Below are 14,307 nucleotides of genomic sequence, written 5' to 3' on the forward strand. Positions count from 1 at the left end.
AGTAGGGCTGTGCAATTCATTGAAATTCTATTATAATTTCAGTTATTACACTCCACAATTACAAAATCAGCATAATCGCAACATAAAAAGATTATTGAGTTGTTTAAATTTATACATTTGCACCTTTTTTTAATTTTAAAATAACTAATTTGATCAATTTTGTTTCATCCAAAAGGAACTTGCATAAATATAGTGTTTCAAATAATTTTATTTGTCTTAATATTTTTTTCATGTTTTTTTTTTATGTTTAAAAATTTTCTTGTTTTGTACCAAAAATAAAAAAATATTTTGCCCTACTGCACAGTGCATATGCTGCAGGTTTTTGCCAACATAAATAAATATATATTATTATAAATTCTGTTTGGTCCAAAACTTATAGTGTTTCTATTTTTTTTTTAATTTGGTCCTAATATTTTTAAACGGTTAAACATTTTCTTGTTTTGCGCCAAAACATAAATAACCATTTGAATAATCGTGATTTCAACTATTGTCCAAATAATCCTGATTAATATTTTTCCCCATAATCGAGCAGCCCTACGTCAAAGATCCATTTTTACTGGGCTGGCGGTGAATGAGTTAAAAAAGGGAGTCAACCTAAAAAAATGTTTTGGACAATAATATGGTCTATGCAGCCCCACTAATCTAAATTGCGTTAAGTGGAATATGAGTTATGAAGCCAAATCCAGTCATTTTTATCCATCTCAGGGGGCGGCCATTTTGTCACTTGCTGTCACGTGAAAATGACATCACACTTGCTCAGGTCTCAAGCAACAACCAATCACAGCTCAGCTTCAGAAAACAGGTGAGCTGTGATTGGTCGTTGCTTGATGTGATGTCATCTTAAGTCGACAGCAAGTGGCAAAATGGCCGCCCCCTGAGATTTTGCTGCATAGCTCATATTCCACGAATGTAATATTAATCATAATGTCATGTTTAGACTAGTGAGGTCACATATAACATATTATTGTCACGGAATGCTTAAGGTTGATTTCCACTTCAAAAATAAAATGAAAAAAATATGGATAGTATTGTGAATAAGCGGTCAAGAAAATGGATGGATGGATGCATAGTATTGTTATTGTGAAGGATCAGTGATGATGTTTTTCATTGATTTTGGAATTGCTCATTCTCTAATAAGTAATGGAAAGATATTTATAATTATATTTTTGTTTGTGTGTTTCCTTTTGCTTTGAATGTATTGCGCAAGAACATTTATTGGTTTCAATTGAGTGTTTTATAAACATTATTTGAAAAGTCCTGAGCATTACTCGAGCGTCTTTTACATCGTCTGTCAAACTATGCCGGTGTCCTAACGCTTTAAATATAAGTGTTGCAAAGAATGATGGGTAATATCGTTTCGTAAAGGTTGGTCAGAACTTTCTAAATGTGGCTTAAATGTCATATCCAGGCACCTTTCTTAAACATTTGTAGAATTCAAACGCCTCCAAATACTTCCGGGTCATCTCGCTCGGATAGGATAGGAAAGGAAATTTCTTTGGCAAAAAAACGATAATCCGAAGTGCCCCCAAGACTCTTTGTAAATGCAACTAAGCCATGCCTGCCATCTGGTGGTGATTGGTAATATTACAACTAAAAAACTACACTTAAACCCACAGATTAAAAAAAAATCGATTTTTTTTTCTTATTTTTTCCGTTCTTTGTGGAAAACATATATTGAATGTTCATCTGCGTTTTTGAAGAATTTTGGGGGGGTTTCTTAAAAAATAAATGCATACAAATTGTCTATCCCTGATCTAGTCATTTTTAGTCCATATAATGCCTGATGACAGCAGCGTCTAATTTTGATATAAAATACAATGCTAAAAAGATAAAATGATAATCATCAGATGTCGAGAAGAAAATCAACCTTTCCTGACTGTCATTTGTCTGACAGTGCACTCAGTGTGTGCAGTGAAATAACATGTGGCAAGGACATCTATAGGCAGCGTCGGAAACTGTACACTCAAGCAAATACTTTCTTTTCAGAGCGTCTTTATATCCTGCTCACGTGATGCCGTCATAGGCAAGAAAGCAAAAAACTCACAATGGCTTATAATGTAACCGCATGAGGCTGCCGCTGAGAGCCTTGAGAAGGCTCCGTTGCTCCAAGTCAGACGTCGGCATACCTACCTGCTCCGCCGCTCTTTGGATCAAATGCCCCGACACCGATTCAGCATGTCGAATTTGCTGGAAACGCCCCCCGACGTATTCCAAATCGACAGTAATTTATACACTGATCAGACGGTCAGCCCAACGCTGTCCGACTCCCGACGTCGTATTGGTTAGTGATGGGATTTTCCAAATAAACCGGCTCACCGAAAAGAGCCGGCTCTTTTTGGCTCTCAAACAGCTCTTTTAACTTTAGCTTTTCTTTTAAATATTTATGACAAATTTACCATACATTTTGATAAATGACTTGGTGAACTAAATATTGCACTCTACTGACTGCAAATCAGTAGAGTAATCAGTAGAGTAATATCAATCAAAGAAAAGGATTTTTTTTCTCATTTTACTGAACAAATTAATAGGCTCCATACAATAAACAAGAAATAAAATTAAAACTTCAACCAAAATCAAAATAACAATCAAATAACAAAAATAGTGAGTAGTAATTTAACTGCAACAGCAGCAGCGAACAAACCAAACATTAGCTACTCACCCGGTCCATGATAAAAAGACCTTGCTTTATTTCAAATTTGCATTAATAAAAAAAAAAAAAAAAAAAACATTAAAAAAAAACATATCAAGTTGGATGGGCTGATCTGACTCCTTCTCTCATCTGACTTTAACCAATAAAAATTTCTCTAAATGTTCCTGCGTTTTCGGCTCATCTTGTACAAACCGCGTTTGTGTGTTGTCCTTTCCTCTCCTGTTTTCTCCTCCTCCTGTCTCTCTCTGTTTGCGGCTGTCGCAGACGAGGCGGAGCATGTGCTCCGCGTGCAGTACCCCATCCACTGCCAAACCTCGCTTCAGACACGTGAAAAAGAGAGAGCGACATAGGTAGAGAGAGAGAGAGAGAGAGGGAAAATGATGTAGTTGGCTCTCAAGGGAGGGTGCCGGCTCTCATCGTTCACTTTGTACCGGCTCGTTCGCGACCGACACATCACTAGTATTGGTTAGGGATGTAACGATATCCAAACATCATGGTACGATATTATCACGATATGAAGGTCACGATACGATAATTGTCACGATATTGTGGGGGTGGTTGGCGATATTTAAAAAAGATCACAATATTGTTAAAAAAAAAAAGAAGTGCTTTTGTGCATAACAGCAATGCATATAAACCACCTTACAATCTCTAATAACAATATTGAGGCACTTACTTGGTAATGCTAGCACACATTTATCAAATGATGAAGCAAATTAGGTTCCCCTTCATCTGACAATTAGCATAGATTTTAAACGTAGAATGCCAAAACATCCCTAATGAAAATTAAATAGCACTAATAAACTAGCCACTAGAGGGTGCTAGAACTGCACAAATGGAAATCAACCTGACTTTTTTAACAAATGTGTTCCTTTTAAATATTGTGAACATGACGACGACGATATTGTGGCAGTTTTAATGTCGCGATATCACGATATTGCCCTTATCGTGACATCCCTATTATTGGTGTATCTAGGCCTCAAGACCCTGATAATAGAATTTATTGTCTTTCTGCAAAGTATTTCTAGTCAATTTATAATGAGTTTTCACTTTTTGAATTTAACTACTGAAATAAAGAACTTTGAATTTGTTGAGATGCACCTGCATATATATACACTTTGTCTTCCAGCACTATATACAAGTATAGACAGACTTGTGCATCTCACTCTCAACAAGATCCAATAACAACTTGAGACTGCAACTTCACACTAAGTGGACAAAAAGCCCCCCTGCAATTTAAGTACACTCCTTAGCCATGACCCCACTCCTCTCACCCTTGCACCTGTCTGGTAATCCAGTATGAGTGAAAGTGAAGGAGAGTGAAGTCATGACAGAGTACTGAGATGTCTCCCAGTGGGGGTTGCACTGTGAGGTCAACCATGCCCCCCAACCGTCTATTCCAAACGTTGTTTGTCTGTGTTGGCCTTTTACGTCACGTGATGCGTAGTGTGTGCTCAGGCCACCTGTTGCATGACCCTGAGCGCACACATTAATGGCTTTTGTGTTTGGGCTCCTCCCCCCAGACTGAAGGTATAATTAGCAGAGTGCCTAAAGGACCCCCATATTAGATAATTAGTCAAAGGGTTAGAAGGGTTGTTGAGGGTTATGAAGTGCAACCGTGTATGGATGGTTTGTAGCGTCAATCATGTCATCTTCAGGCTATTAACTCATTCACTCCCAAAAACGTATACGTTTTTTAGGTTTTTGTTTGCTAGAGTTTTTGTATGAAGGCTTTGATGCAGTTTCTGGCCTGAAGTGGTTGCTTAAAGCGATAGTAGTTATTACAAAAAACAAAAAAAAGTGTGCTTCATCTGTTTCATGAATGAAACTTTTTTTTGTAATAACTACCATCGCTTTAAGCTTCCACTTCAGGTCAGAAACTGCATCAAAGCCTTCATACAAAAACTCTAGCAAACAAAAACCTAAAAACCGTATAAATACGTCTTTGGGAGTGAATGAGTTAAACACTCACAAACTTGCCCATATTGGGACGAAGTGACTGGTATAGAAGACTGTTAATTGATAGTGTTTGAACTGACCTATGGTTCTCAAACATTTTGGGTCCGGGACAAGAGGATCATTTTTTTTTCCAAGGACCACTTCAAAATCTTACCAGCATTGAAACATAACAATCTGTTTCACAAGAACTTTTGAGTTAAATTCAATATTTAGCCTGACGTCCATTGCCAACAAAAGGTGATATGCAGCTTTAATTTACACTAAGGGACTTTATATTATTTAGCACCATCTCGTGGTAAACTGATGATTAATTCATTTTAAAAACCCACCATTAGTTTCAATAATATACAAAAAATACGTTCTATCACATCAACGTACATTTATTAGATAGGTTGTGCCGTGCCTTACAGAGGCTGTCATGTTTTGATGCCATCTTTTTTGCTATGGGTACCAGAAGGAAAATAACTCCGCCAGCGTAGTTAGTGCTTGCGCTAGTGTCGGATCAACGGGTCAACCGTCGCTTACCTTCCATAGCAGGGGACTCCAGATGGTTGTAGCTGAATCTCATGATTCGCTTGTCTCTTTCTGGTTTGTTCTCGCTTGCTTTTACTAGCTTCTTCCGCTAGCTGTACTTGTTAGCCGCACCAGCGAGTTCTTGCTAGCCACTCTTGCTCGTTGTTGGCACTAAATACACATCGTCTCTTAAAGCAGCAAAATCCATCCGTGGTTATCCATCTCAGGGGGTGGCCGTTTTGACGTAGCAAAATCCACCTGTTTCTATCTATCTATCGCATGGGGGCGGCCATTTTGCCACTTGCCGACAACTGAAAATGACATCACAGTGGCTAAGGGCACAGGTAACAACCGATCACGGCTCACCTGTTTTCTGAAACTGAGCCGTGATCAGACGTTACCTTAGCCCTGAGGAACTATGATGTCTTTTTCAGCTGACAGCAAGTGGCAAAATGGCCGCCCCCATGAGATAAATAGATAGATAGATAGGTAGGTAGGTAGGTGGGTGGGTGGGTTGGTTGGTTGGGGGGACCTTAGGTAGATAGATAGGTAGATAGATAGATAGATAGATAGGTAGGTAGGTAGGTAGGTAGGTGGGTGGGTGAGTAGTTGGTTGGGGTGACCTTAGACAGATAGATAGATAGGTAGGTAGGTAGGTGGGTGGGTGAGTAGTTGGTTGGGGTGACCTTAGATAGATAGATAGATAGGTAGGTAGGTAGGTAGGTAGGTAGGTAGGTGGGTGGGTGAGTAGTTGGTTGGGGTGACCTTAGATAGATAGATAGATAGATAGGTAGGTAGGTGGGTGGGTGAGTAGTTGGTTGGGGTGACCTTAGATAGATAGATAGATAGATAGGTAGGTAGGTGGGTGGGTGAGTAGTTGGTTGGGGTGACCTTAGATAGATAGATAGATAGATAGAAAGAAACAGGTGGATTTTGCTACGTCATTCCTATTCCAAAAAACAATTATTAGAATGTTTGGTTGAGACGACTGGGGGCTCATAGAACAATTTTTGGCTGACTTCCCTTTTAATTTTATGTACTGTTGTCCTTATTAGACTTGTAGTTAAGCCTATCCCAGCTGATGATGTGGGAGAGTCTGGGAGCATCCTGGACCGATTTTCAACCAATCACAGTTACTTTGGACAGTTTTGGAGTCTTCAATAGATGTAACATGCATGTTTGGGGGAACATAGGTGGAAGGCGAAGAACGTGGAGAAAATCCACACAAGCACAGGGAAAACGTGGAAACTGTGAGGAAGACGGGCTACTGGGTTGCCGTGTTGACCAATATCAAAGCCACATCGGAGGATTCCTGTCTTAATTGTTAATATTTTACCTTTTTTTTGCAGCTCACATTGAGCTACAGTAAGTCTTATTTCTGAGCACTGGTGCACACGAATGAATGTAAAATTGTAAACATAAACATCAAAACAGACGTGTTTGTTATATGATATTGGTTGCGCATGCTGGCAGTAGACTTCTTCAGTCCATATTGAGGGATTTGTAATGTAAACTGAGACACCTTTGAGACATAGTTATAACGTAACGTGAGCGGTTTCACCTTTTAAATGCCAATAAATACAGATAAGATAAGGGCAACCCTTGTCCTTCCTCTTTCAGGGCCGCTGTTCCAGAGAGAACTGCAAATACCTGCACCCTCCTCCGCACCTAAAGAACCAGCTGGAGATCAATGGCAGAAACAACCTGATCCAGCAGAAGAACATGGTCATGCTGGCCCAGCAGATGCAGCTTGCCAATGCCATGATGCCTGCCACGCAGCTACCGCCGATGGTGAGAAGACGCGCCCACAAACATGCAAACTGTCAACAATTACATTGAGCCCCCACATATTTGAGGTTAACTCTTTTACTGCCACACGTTATCAAAAAAACAAAAAAAAAAAAAACAATGCCAGCGGATTTCGAGCATTTTAACTCATTTTTCGAAGCAAACAGAATATTGTGTTCTTTTTGCTACATAAACAACATGGGTACCACATGAAAGATCGCATTCGATTCTTTTATTAGGAAAAAAAGTATGTTTCTACCTTATTCCGTTCTTTAGTAATCAACATTTGAAAATAGGTCATTTGAGGGACATTGAGCGAAAATTGAAAAGAAAAGATACATTTTCTCCACAACAGTTACTTTGATAGTAATATTTTTTGTTTAGTGACGCTCCGTCAAATTAGGTTTAATGTTACAAAGGCTTTGATCATTCACGTCAGCCTTGAAATCGTTCTATTTCATCAGATTGCGTCATGTTCCATTGTAATTTGCAGCTCTAGTTAGGGCCCGAGCAGCTACCGCTGCCATCTGCTGGCCATAGTTAGTGGGTGTTTTTGATTTCACAACTCACTGATCCGGCTGCGCTGCACTTGGACGGTGCACTGACCACTGATATATTCACCAAAGGGAAAAAAAAAAAAAAAAAGTAGTTGACGTCACTTAACGTTTATGGCAGCATACATCGTGATTTTACTCAACGTTATTAAACGTTTTTGGCAGTCAAAGAGTTAAGAATTAGCTTATTAACAGTCTTTTGGAGGGGGAATCTGGCCTGGTGAGTGATATGGGTGTCAGCGACTGAGAGTGCTAACTGTCTTCTTTGTTGAGTGACTCAGCATTACAGGCTAACTAGCGATGTTGCTAGCTAACACGCGTTGCGTTTTGTCTGAGATTTTAGACGTGCTTTTGTGGTACACATTGCAATTTTATCTTTCCTTGTTGAGTGTGAAATGATCCAAGACTTCAAGATTTCATCTTGGCTCACTGCCATGTGACAACTTATTTGATTTCAACACGGAGTGGTGTGTATGTGACTGCAGTAACATTACTCTCACATTCAAACCATCTCAATGATTTTATTATTATTATTATTATTATTATTATTATTATTATTATTATTATTATTATTATTATTATCATCTTCATCATTTGAGTGACAGTATCCCAAGATGACACCTTTTTACATGGCTGTAAATCAAGAGTAGTTCAAAACTAAAAAAAAGAATTTAAAAAAAATGCTAACGCCAACCCTATTCATTATTAATCCTTAACACTATTCATTACTAATTCATTAATTAAACAAATTTTAATTTTTTTGGGATATTTTTCAGCAAGTAGGGTCATCCACAGTCGCGCATCTGGATCACACCTATTCACACATCTTGCAGTCAAAATTGTTCCCATTTGCAGATAAAGTTAAATTCCAGAAAGCACATGAGCAAAGTTAACCAATTATGATCATTATCCAAGATATTCAAAAAGTGTTTAGCGATTGAGAAGGGAGTTATACAGTAATTTAAGTGTGAAGGATAACCCAAAATTAAAAGAATCCGTAAAAATTTCATTTCATTCTGTTTTTATAATCTGTGGAACAGTTCAAGGCATGGGCTAAAACATACAAAAAATATGAACAATATTGATTACTTGTTATGTGCTTGCTGATATTTATGCTACACTAGCTATGTCCTTTATCATGTCATAAATTACACATGCATATTTCATATTATTAATCCTCATATGTATTATTATTATCATCATTATTATTATTATTATTATTATTATTATTATTAGTAGTAGTAGTAGTAGTAGTAGTAGTAGTAGTAGTAGTGTTGTTCCGATACCGTTTTTTGGCACCCGATACCGATACGATACCCAGCTTTGCCGTATCGGCCGATACCGATACCATACCGATACTTTAAAGTTTTTTTCCTCAACATGAAAAGGCTATCCTGCTATTGGTTCAAAGCATTCAAGGGCCAATAGGATATCTTAGATCAGCATGCAGTGAACATGTCACATACCAGTGAATGTCGTGCACGAGCAAGACACAAAATGCTGCATCCAAAATCCTATATTAGTCTTGGAATTAATGGTATCGGCATGTTACTTGTGAGTACTCACCGATACTGATACCACTGTTTTAATGCAGTATCGGCACATCTGCCGATACCAGTATCGGTATCGTAACAACACTAATTATTATTATTATTATTATTATTATTATTATTATTATTATTATTATTGGTGAAGGTGAATAAATATTTCACTTGACAGAATATGGAGAAGATTTTTGTTGTAGATTTTACTCCTTTTTGAAAATGGAAAACAACTGTAAAGTATTTTATGATCTATTATGTTGTGGTGTTGAAAAATCACACAGTACGTGCATGAGCCCAGCACAATTTCGTCTCCCAGCGAGACTGCAGACTTGTGAAAGTGGAGACAATGCAGCTCATTTACTATCTCTGCAGCAGATTTTATCTTCTGCTTTATTGTCTGCACAACAAGATGTGTTTTGTTCACCCCAAGCTTCCATTCCTCCCGTCCTCCAGCCCATGTTCTCGGTGACGCCCGGCCTGGCCACCAACGCCAACGCCGCGGCTGCAGCTGCGGCGGCCGCGGCGTTTAATCCCTACCTGAGCCCCGTGTCGCCGGGCCTGATGCCGCCGGAGATCCTGCCCAGCACCCCGGTCCTCATGGCCTCCAGCCCCGCCGTCAGCCAAGTCCCCAACGCTGCCGCCGCAGCCCAGAAACTGCTGAGAACCGACAGACTTGAGGTAACTGCAGCCTTCTTCTCTTAAAACGTCACAAAAACGCTTCATAGAACATTTTTTTTTTTTTTTTTTTAGAAGGAAAAATGCGGCCAATAACTTGAAACTGAATCCCAATCCATCTTTATATTAGCAACAAATGTGGCTTTTCACAGTAGAAACTACCAAGTGACATTTTAGTCTTGTATTTCATCAGTTCAAATCTGCAGTGGATACATCATTATGAATACAAATCACATTTATCTTCATTGAAATGATGAAAGAGTACTACAAATGCTCGCAAGTGTTTACATCATCAAGCATGTATCCAGATGTGTGTGTTCAGCATTTGTTTTAATCAAAACATACTACAAACTACACATGTTGATTTACACTAAGGCACAACTTTGATTGTGCTGGCCCCCGCTGCCTCGTACGCGAACTACAGAAATTCTCCACCAAACAAAAATTATTTATACTGAAATGATGATGATCTTGGTCTCAATATGCTTACCTAGTATGAAATCTGGACTGTTTAGTTGAAAACCGAGCTTTAATCTATACTCACAATATCTTTATGTAATTTTACAATACATTATTTAATTTAATATATCATTGCCCCTTTTTTTGTGTACTTTCTTGGTTGTGGTCATTACAGCAATTGAATTTCCCAAACTGGATAAATAAAGTGTTTGAATAGCAGCAGGTGGCTACACAAATTAACCATACATACCGCCCTCTAGTGGAAGCACATTGAATTACTCTGCCTGTCTCTATCTACAGTTTGCATATCTGCTGTATGAATAAATATATTTGTGGTAAATAAAGCATAATTCTAATTAACCAAGTCAGTGACCTTAGTTAATTTCCAACTTAAACTAATGCGAATGCGAATGTAACTGTACGCAACGATATGGAGGAATATGATCACATAAAACCTTTTTTTTTCTGGTTAAAAGACTGCAGGTCTCATCCATTTTTAACCTGATTGTTGTTTTTTTGAACCATGCACCATCCACAGAGACAGATAAAAGCCTTGATGACTCATACTTAATCTGCATAAACATAAAAGCAGAGCGATTTGTGCTGTTTTTATGACAGCAAAAAATGGTGGCGCATTAATGGGCTTGCATACCAGGAAAACTGTTGCAATTTATAACAAAAATGTAAAAAATAAATCACACGAGAAAGTTTGCAATAATAAAACTAAATTGCCATCCAATTGTCTGGTAGCTGCTTTTACATAGAGCAAGAGAAATGCTCGGATTGTTTTTTTGTTTGTTTGTTTATTAATTTTCGTTTTGTTGTCAGGCATCCTTCAGTCGAAATAACCTCACAGGCATATGAAGTGCTGTTTAAATGACATTAAGCCAGAATGAGGAACCTGCAGATTTGCATTTGAATCACTGCTCTGTATTAAATAAAAAAAAAAAAAAAAAAAAAAAAAGTACATCTTACAACTGAAATGTAAATTACTAACTCGGCCTCGCTTGGTCTATTTTATTATTATTTTTTGGCTTTGTGGTGTGCGCAAACGCTGTTCTCACACGATGTGGGTGTGCCCGTGATTGCGCTGAAACCACACCACGCCCAACTGTCAATCAAATGCCATTTAGAAAACAGATTCATCTTTTTTTATGCCTACACGTGTTTGCAATGTAACCGTATAAAGCTTCTGCTGGCTGGAATATAAACTGTTAGGGGCTTTTTTTGCACTCCAACAACGAGGCGCTCTAAAGCATCCACAGTGTATAAAGCCCGCGTCCACACCCTGGCAGCCAACTCTGATCTTTCTCTGCATGCATTGTGCACTCGTGGCAGACAATGAGGCACTGTAATGACACTTTTCCAGTTTGTTTCTTTTACTAAGTTTTGTTATACAGTACAGGGAGTCCTCGAGTTCCTACGCTAGCGATGTAACCCGAATTTCAACTTAAGTTGAATTTCCCCTCAAAATAATTTGCATAAAAATAATCTAAAATACATCTAAATAAAAAATAAGATGCTGTACAAACCATTACTGCTAGAAAAAAAAAAAGAGGGCAAAAAAGCCAAAGATACTCCCACAAGTGCACAAGGTCTAGCACTAGCTAAGAGCTAAATAGCTGACGGGCTATATGGCGGATGAGGAGCCAAAATGGTGGATGGGGCCAAAATGGCGGACCGGGCGTAACCGTTGTAAAGTCGAAACGCCTTACGTCATTAACACCTTAACTCGAGGACTCCCTGTATATTTAAGGGGATACTTTACTTATTTAGCCATTTTTGGCAGTCAAACATGAATATTTTGCCTATAATAAATTAGATATTTTCATTATTTTTCATGTACAATTAGTACCCTTAAAAACACCTTTTGCAACTTCCTGTCGACTGAAAATGACATCACTAGGGCTCAGGTAACCAATCACAGCTCAGCTTGTGAATGTCACATGACCAAACCTAGAAAACAGGTGTTGTGATTGGTTACCTGAGCCCTTGTGATGTCATTTTCAGTCGACAGGAAGTTGCAAAATGTGTTTTTAATAAAGGTACTATTTGTACTTGAAAAATAATGAAAGTATCAAATTCATTATAGACAAAATATTAACTTTTTATTGCTTTAATGGGCTAAATAAATAATAGTATTTGTGTTTTTACAATCCCAGAATGATTCAAACTCCTAAGTGTATCTACTTAGCGCTGTGCGTTCGATTTTAGGTGTGTCGCGAGTACCAAAGGGGTAACTGCTCCCGGGGGGAGGACGACTGCCGCTTTGCCCACCCGGCGGACAGCACCATGATCGACACGAACGACAACACGGTGACCGTGTGCATGGACTACATCAAGGGGAGGTGCTCCCGCGAGAAGTGCAAGTACTTCCACCCGCCGGCGCACCTGCAGGCTAAAATTAAGGCCACCCAGCACCAGGTGAACCAGGCCTCAGCCGCCGCTGCCATGGTGAGCAAACCTGCCGTACGCGGCCACGTTGACGGATTTCATTGTGAGCGAGGTCCAGTTTTTATTTGAATGTTGGCTTGGGGTCAAATAGTATGATGATATCCTTGCCCACAAACTTCCTGTTCCTACTTCTTGACATTATAAACGTGTTTTATTGTGATTTAAGTTCTGTCTTTTAGCAATGGCGCTAGCATAGCCACTTGTCTTTTGGTTGTTTTGTTTGTTTGTTTGTTTATTATTATTTATTACATGCTATTGTTTATGTAGCGCAGCTGAGCTGGAAGTGACTGACTAGGATGTGCACAGTGAACACTCATCAGATGTACTACAGTGAACCCTCATTTTATTGCGGGAGATAAGTTCTAGCGATAAAAAGAAAATGTTGTAGACTAACTCGTGCTAGCGAGCTCGTGAGACAGAGACCATTAAAACTCCTTATCATTGGGGCAATTTTGGTCATTTTTGATGAAACTGGCCCATGTGATATTGCAAATTACTCACGAATGGAAAAAGCTAGAAACAAACTTTTTCCTGATGAAAAAATATAGTCTACTTTTGCTTTTGGTAGTTTCAGCACTTATATTGTCATAAAATGTAATATTCTGCAAGTCTTGTGAGATCAGTCAAAATTGTCTCAAATGGCTGCATTGAAAACGGCTACGATTTAAATGTTTTAAAACAAACAGATTTTATAAAAATGCACTTTGAAAGTATTCCTTACAACCTGTTCTTCAAGTTTTTTTACTTGCTCTCCCAAGTTGAAGTTTACATTGGTAGATTAGGCCTCTTAATAATTAGATAGTTGTGTTGCTGTGACATGTCCTGGTTTGGCGTCTTCCTATCGATTTGCACTCTGGCGCACTTATCAAGTTGAAACCGGTTAAGACCATCAGGTCACACATTTTCACATGATCTAGGCTGAGCTGTCCCCCATGTGGGTGAGCAGCCAAGACAGTATAATGAGTTGAAAACATGTTGGACAGATTAGAACTTATTCCCCTTATTAAGTGAAAAAGGCTCAACAGCTGTTTACTCGATCTTGCTAGCATCAAGGAAATAGTTCAAATGAGAATATGCAATCTTCTGGTCATTACTGTTGGAATAATATTGGGAACATTAAAGATAGAAGGATTGGGCAGAGGTTCATTCAGAACCTTTCAATTGGTGCCGTGATCTGTAAAGAACTGTAAAACTAACACGTAAAACAAATGATAAAAATTAGAACTAGACAAAGTGCAATTTCTGCAGAAATTGCGTTGGAATGCTGTTCAGCATTCCTACAAAAGTAAAAAATAAAAAAATCAATAATAATAATAATAATAGAAAATTGCCAAAGTGCAATTTCTGCAGAAATTGCGTTGGAATGCTGTTCAGCATTCCTAAAAAAAATAAAAAATAATAATAATAATAATAATAATAATAATAATAATGATAATAGAAAATTGCCAAAGTGCAATTTCTGCAGAAATTGCATTGGAATGCTGTTCAGCATTCCTACAAAAAAAATAATAATAATTAAAAAAATTTTTAAAAAATGCCATACACTTCATGTAATTTTAAAGGAAAATTTCAATATACAATCTTTAATTCTAATTTGTAGTTTCTGATTTTCAAACAGCCACAAGAGGCTGTGTGTCAGGCCGATCTTGCCCCTCCCTAGCAAAAAAAATATTTTTTCAAAATGCTCCATTTAGCCAGGGTGCGAACGATG

General features: G+C 38.3%; 1 protein-coding gene across 18 annotated transcripts in view; it reads left to right on the forward strand.

The window, feature by feature from the left end:
- Nucleotides 1–14,307, forward strand: part of mbnl1 (muscleblind-like splicing regulator 1) — an 87,486-nt gene that overhangs the window by 56,839 nt on the left and 16,340 nt on the right. For all 18 annotated transcript variants that reach the window (XM_077515428.1, XM_077515426.1, XM_077515432.1 and 15 more), the window contains exons 3-5: nucleotides 6,743–6,913; nucleotides 9,462–9,686; nucleotides 12,357–12,596. In XM_077515428.1, coding sequence (XP_077371554.1) covers nucleotides 6,743–6,913; nucleotides 9,462–9,686; nucleotides 12,357–12,596 — 636 coding nt within the window. The remainder of the gene's footprint in view (nucleotides 1–6,742; nucleotides 6,914–9,461; nucleotides 9,687–12,356; nucleotides 12,597–14,307) is intronic.

This window comes from Festucalex cinctus, chromosome 1, assembly GCF_051991245.1.
Source record: "Festucalex cinctus isolate MCC-2025b chromosome 1, RoL_Fcin_1.0, whole genome shotgun sequence".
Taxonomy (NCBI): Eukaryota; Metazoa; Chordata; class Actinopteri; order Syngnathiformes; family Syngnathidae; genus Festucalex; species Festucalex cinctus.